Below are 6,120 nucleotides of genomic sequence, written 5' to 3'. Positions count from 1 at the left end.
AAGATAGAAACATCATTGTCTTACCATATAAATCTTTACATCTTAATCATATAAACATCGCATCTAGCAGCGGTATCTATTTCTAAAGAGCACTCAAAAACAGTTAAAGTACATTTACTCCTAGCTATTTGAGTCCAGCACTACAAAGTGCTTTCGTGAAAACACTTAAAAGGACCCCAAATCTTCATCTCTTGTAATAATTGATAATGTAAAGAGGTAAACCCCATAATACCAGAAACTATTAAAACCATTGTATAAACCTCAAAAGAAAAACTCACTATGCTAAAATGCAATTAAGCCTCACCAATCTCTACTAAAAAAAGGAACGACAAATTTAATCTCATTTATTCCCCAAATACCATAAATAAAACTAAAACAAATACAAAAAATTTGTATAATTTTATTAATATCCCAAAAAGAGACAATAACAAAAAAAACACCATCAAATTAAAGAACCTTTTTGTACCGCCCTACCCTTCTCCTCCTTGAACTACTGGCTTTGTTCGCCTGATTAACAATTAAAAAAAAAATAAAAAAAATTATATAATTTCAGTCCCATATTACAACATCGAATTTTACAGAAAAGATTTGGTTTGGCGTATCCAAAGCTCTCAATTAAAACACATAATAATACTAAAAAGAAATTTAAAAAAAAATGACAACAAATTCAACTGAAAACTAATAAAAGAATGACAGTACCTTGTCTTTTTTGGAACCAAAACCTCGAGATGGTTTCGAATCACAGCATTTCACACGAAATATGAGAAACCTACTTGCTGCTGTGCAGAAATTACGGTCATGCTAGCGAAATTTTATTTAAATTTAAAAATGAAAATTCAGTAAATTACTAAACATCCTGTTTCGCTGCAAAATAAGAATTAATATCTGGTGTTTGGGTTCTGGTTTTGTGAGTATTATTTGAAGTTTGTAACGGGACAAGGTGGCTTGTTTTCTGTCTTTTGTGGTGGGTTGTCAGGTTAGGGTCGCTCCGGATTTGGACCGTTTCTACATCTCAACGGTAAAATTTCTTGTTCACAAATTTAAATTTAAATTTAAACTTACACTGTAGCACATACCCGAGAAAAGGTAAATAAAAGGTTGTACGACATACACTCACTTAAGGTTTGCCTTTTAGATAATTTGGTATCTAAATAGTTTTAAAACGATAAATAGTTACTTTCCTTCTTTATCTGTTAGTAATTTCCGTCATCTAAATGGTAACATAGTAATTTTTGTAGAGCTACAAAGTTTTATATTTTGATTATCTTTCTCAAGGTTAGAGCGAAACTTCTTTTAAAAGATTCATTGAAGCTTTGACACGTGTTCACAACAGTTGACATTGAAAAAAAAAGAGAAGAGAGTAAATGAAAAGTCTATTTGTTCTTTGTCTGTGAACGAAATTAAGAAAAGTCTTTTTAGCTTTTCTTTTGTTGCGGCTTTGTTCTTTGTCTGTGAAGGAGCTTGATAAACTAAACAGCAACTATCGACGACGACCAGCGAAACAAAAACTAGCTAAGTTTCTCGTATTGTGATAAGATTTGTCTAAGAATGTTGTTAAGTTTCCTTAACTAAAACTTGTTATATTGCTGAATTGAATACAATCATTTTTTTTTTATAAATTATTGAATTCAATTGAATAACTGAGCAATTGAATTGAATTTTATAAAGAATAATGATTGACGTCTAAACGGGGATAAATCCTCTAGCACTACGGCTCACGCACTACACAAAAGAAACACAAGGGTAGGATGTACAATCCTAAACAACACATCCCAAACCTGAACCAAAAAGGAGGCAAGGGTGCCTTTACAAAAAACATGAAAAAAAACCAGCCCAAGCAACCAATTTTCGCACAACACTTTGAGCAGAAAATCATCAGCAGAAAACAAAAAGGATGCAACCTAGCAGCAGCAAAAAACCAGGAACTATGACCAAACAAAAATATCCCAGCCCAAACAACCAGCTTTCGCAAAGCGCCTTGAGCAAGAAATCAGCAGCAGAAAGCAAGGAAAATTCAACCTAGCAGCAGCAAAAGCATCTAGGAACCACAACCAAAACAACAATCAGCAACATACGGTCCCACACACATCAGCTCCAGCTTCCAATTCCCCAAAGCACTCCAACCCCCCACAACAACGGCATACTCTAGCCCACCATCAATCCAACAAAATCACAAATTCTGCAATCATTATAAACTAGAACATATATGCAGAAATGCCCAAGTGCCCATGCCCCACCACACCCGCCCACCAAAACAAGCCAAACCAGACACACTAACACACATCTGACCATACGCAAGAAACAAAATCAGCACCCACCCCAAACATTCGAAATTGAACCAAGAAACCCCTAAGACAAAACAAAAAGACCAATTAAATCCACCCAATCAAAAGACATAAAACCATTGTCAATGAAGCCAGCGATTGGGAAAGGGGGGAGTGAAACGTCACCAAGTGTCAGAGAGAAAACATTCAGGGGATCACGAAGTTGGCGATTTGGCGTTTGGTGAGGCGTGACGACGTCAAGCCAATGAAGATTTGGCATGGCGGCATGCCAGACTCTATGGTTTTGGTGGTTTGGGTTAGGGTTTGGTTTGTCGGTGTTTGAATGAATTTTTGCGATGAAATCTCATCAATTAATGAAGATTTCAGAACGCCGAAGAAGAAGGGAAATAAAAAAGCGATTTCGTCAATCTATTCCATCAAACGCTGAGCGATGAAGAAAAAAATAAGAAACAAAAAAAAGAGCAATGGAGAAGAAGAAACAGAAAATCAAAAGAAGAAAAAATTCGGTAATTGATGTGGCAACTTTTGAAGGGCATTTTGGTATTTTCTTAGTTTTTAGCAGACATAAATCCCTAATTGAGAATGATGGAAATTATCTACTTGTCTTTTTCAAACTATTTGGATACCAATTTGTTTTTACAACAAACCTTGGGAGGGTGCATGCCGTTCTCCCTAAATAAAAAAAATAAAAAATAAAAAAAGAGATGAAAGTCTGATATACGGTTTTGAAACTTAACCGGTTGATCATACAGAGTTTCATTTTCGCAAGGTTCATTGGCAAAATGTATACTTGTATATTGGTAAAGGGAAACATAATTAAACTTTTGATTATATTAATAAATATTCTAAAAACGAAGAAAAATTATCAAATATAATAGAGAGAATTGGTATATGGAAAAACTGCTTCCCAGTTATACCACAATCCGTTTGAGTCACCCACATCCTTTACTGGAAATGTGGGGTAACTGAGTTTCACGATTCTATTTTCTCTCATATTATACAACATAAAGTCACCTTTACCTTTCAGCATCATTAATGGTTCATATTTCTCTCCAACTTTTTCATGCACAATTTGTAATACATTAAAACGATTAGAGATTACACTCTGAAGATCAACCTGGTACTTCAATGTCCAGCTTGAATAATCCCTCTTCATCTCCATCACATCAAACTTGCTACTACAGGGTCCATAGTTCTCAATTAGATATAAATTTCCCCTCGATTCCCCGAAATATCCGATTCTTCTTTCCGTCCATCCATCCCTTATTGCAGGCATTGGTATCCAGTGCATTAGCTCGTTTTCAACGTCGAATCGTAAGGACTTTTCTCCTCTTCCAACCCAGTGAATTGCGCCATTTGAGTAGATTCCGCGCTCAAATAGAATATCATCTTTAATAATGCGAGGATTCCCTGAATCTCTCCATGACCTTGTTCTCGAATGGTATATTTTTACCTTGCGGTACTTGAAGTTAGGCAATGTTTTGGAATCACAGATGCATACAACTTGGTAATAAGGTGATCTTTTAAGATTGCAGACTATGTTAATGGCGACGACTTTCTCACATGGCGGTTTTGGCAAGGAGAAATATTGCTTTGTAGTCGGTTGGCAGATGTAGTACTTTCGCTCTTCTTCATTGCTACAACGAAAGCTCGAGCAAAGTAGGAGACCATTGCAGGAATCCCGAATGCAAACACCATTACTATCTTCAATGAAAGAAAGGGAAGGCTTAGCCGCGACATCATGGTTTCCTTCATATGGAAAGAACTCAAGTTCCGAATAAAGTTTAAGAAACAAGAACTTTTGCAGATAGAGTCCTGAAACATAGTGTTGGGGATTTTGTCGCGAGTAAGTGGCGATGAACACGGGATCGGAGATGAGATTGTGCCACCATTTGCATACAAGTTTGCATTGGATTAACATCTTTAAGGGTAAACGAATCAGTATACTGATAATCGCGTCATTGTCATTCAAGAGCATTGGTTCACTTTCTGTGTGAAAACTCATGGTGTATATTGCATCAAATTCTTCTGCAATAAGATAATCAAGATCATCAGTATAAATTAAAACAATTTTCTAGCATAAATTGTGATATCTAAACAATAAAGAGATAATTGACAACTCAAAAAACAAGTGATACGAAAACCATCACCACCGAATTGTATCAAGATTCAGATATTGAATTGTATGAAATACCTTTAGGGTCTGCTTAAGAGTTTCATGATCGCGGTTATGAGGATAAATCACCGTAACAGTTTTGAAAGTAAACCATCGTAGCGGTTTTGAAGGGTTTTTAATAGCGATTTTTAAAACACCCAGCTTATGTTTCGAAGTTTATTTTCCAACGGTTCTATTAGTTTTTTAAAACGATAAATTTACATATATGTCCATAATACTACAACTTCAACTAATATTTGAGAGTTTTGTTTTTTCAATTACAAGGTAAGGATTCTTTATTTGTTTTTTACTTATTAGTATTTTATAACTTCAAATGTTATAAAGTCTTCTTATCCTTCTTCGACATTCTTTGCAACATCTAAAATGATTGAAAAACTGTAGTTCCACTTCTCCAAGAAATCATCTAGAAATGAGATTTTAATAAATAAAAAATTATGAAGATTGCTTAAAATTATTTTATATTTAATATGGTTGGAGACGCGCATAATATGTTTAAAATTTTTTTGAGATATAATTAGGATAATTTTATAGTAGATAGGGTATTTGTAAAATAAAATTTTAAAACCAATTATAAACCCCTCAAAAATACATTACACTGATTTTTACTTTTTAGTGGTTTTTGAGCTAGTAAAAACCAGTACATCAAAAATCTGACAAGCACACCTCAAAACCTCAAAAACAGTGAAAAAAAATTCTCCAGTGGACTTTAGGGTTCTCAATAATTCATTAAAATAAAACTCCACCCAAAAAAAAAAAAAAAAAAAAAAAAGAACTAACTTCGAGGTTAACTCTTATTTGTATTAGAATTATCCTTCAATAACCAGGAAAAGAATTGACCTATTAATTGAAACAAACTAAAAACAAGAAATTTAATTTAATTAGGACTACTATAACAAAATAAGAAAATCTAAACAAGAAAATATAAGGGAAAAAAAAAAATCCTCTTTCCTAAGAATTTTAATAATATATGCTCTGCATCAAATTGTACATCAATGAACAGCTATGAATAAAAAATACCTGTTTTTAATTGTATCAAAATGAGATTTAAGTTGATGAACAAACAGAAGTAGTACGCTTTTTCTTGATTATGTACTTTTTAAAGAACTATGTGCTGCAATTTCTCGAGGTCTTATACTCAAGAAAACTTCTTGGAAATTTAATAGTATACAGAAATTGTAAACTTTAATATTCAGATGTAGAAAAACAGATAGTGAAAGTCAAGGAAAGAGAGGGAAAGAGAAGCTTTACCTAAGGGAGACGGCGCCCGGACTTCGTTTGGAAAGGACGAAAATTACGCCGGCTGTCAGAATCCGCGGCTCAGAGATCTTACGAGGCGGCAACGTATTCTTGAACGGCTCAGAGAACTTCTTTCATGACTTGAACAGATTCTTGAACGGATTCTTGAAGATCTAGAGAACTAAAAGTTTGAAACTAGAGGGGCCAGCCGCCAGTCAAAGCCAACCCCGTACAAAAGGACAATTTTGCTTCACTGTGAATTAGGATTTAGGGTATTATCTGGGAGTAGGGGTGTGTTTGTCATTTTTACAAACTGATAATTACATATACCCCTAGTAATTACCCATTTTTTCCTTTACATGTAGAGTGGGTAATCGGTTCAACCCTTATATAGGTTCTGGTCTATCCAAATTATAGTAATTT

General features: G+C 34.3%; 1 protein-coding gene across 1 annotated transcript; it reads right to left on the bottom strand.

Annotated features, from left to right (window-relative positions):
- Positions 1-3,131: 3,131 nt before the first annotated feature.
- Positions 3,132-5,873, bottom strand: LOC116129324 (F-box protein At5g07610-like). The gene is made up of 2 exons (XM_031415071.1): positions 5,710-5,873; positions 3,132-4,313 (listed from the first exon to the last, which is right to left on the bottom strand). Exon 2 carries the CDS (start codon positions 4,288-4,290, stop codon positions 3,151-3,153), a length of 1,140 nt encoding a protein of 379 aa, XP_031270931.1. The 5' UTR covers positions 4,291-4,313; positions 5,710-5,873; the 3' UTR covers positions 3,132-3,150.
- Positions 5,874-6,120: the final 247 nt, after the last annotated feature.

Source organism: Pistacia vera, unplaced genomic scaffold (genome assembly GCF_008641045.1).
Source record: "Pistacia vera cultivar Batoury unplaced genomic scaffold, PisVer_v2 Contig106, whole genome shotgun sequence".
Lineage (NCBI taxonomy): Eukaryota > Viridiplantae > Streptophyta > Magnoliopsida > Sapindales > Anacardiaceae > Pistacia > Pistacia vera.
Note: the sequence above shows the minus strand (reverse complement) of the source record. Positions and strands in the feature narration are given on the sequence as shown.

Coding starts and splice junctions, on each gene's coding strand:
- LOC116129324 (XM_031415071.1), bottom strand. CDS start 4,290: ATGAGTTTTCACACAGAAAGTGAACCAATGCTCTTGAATGACAATGAC.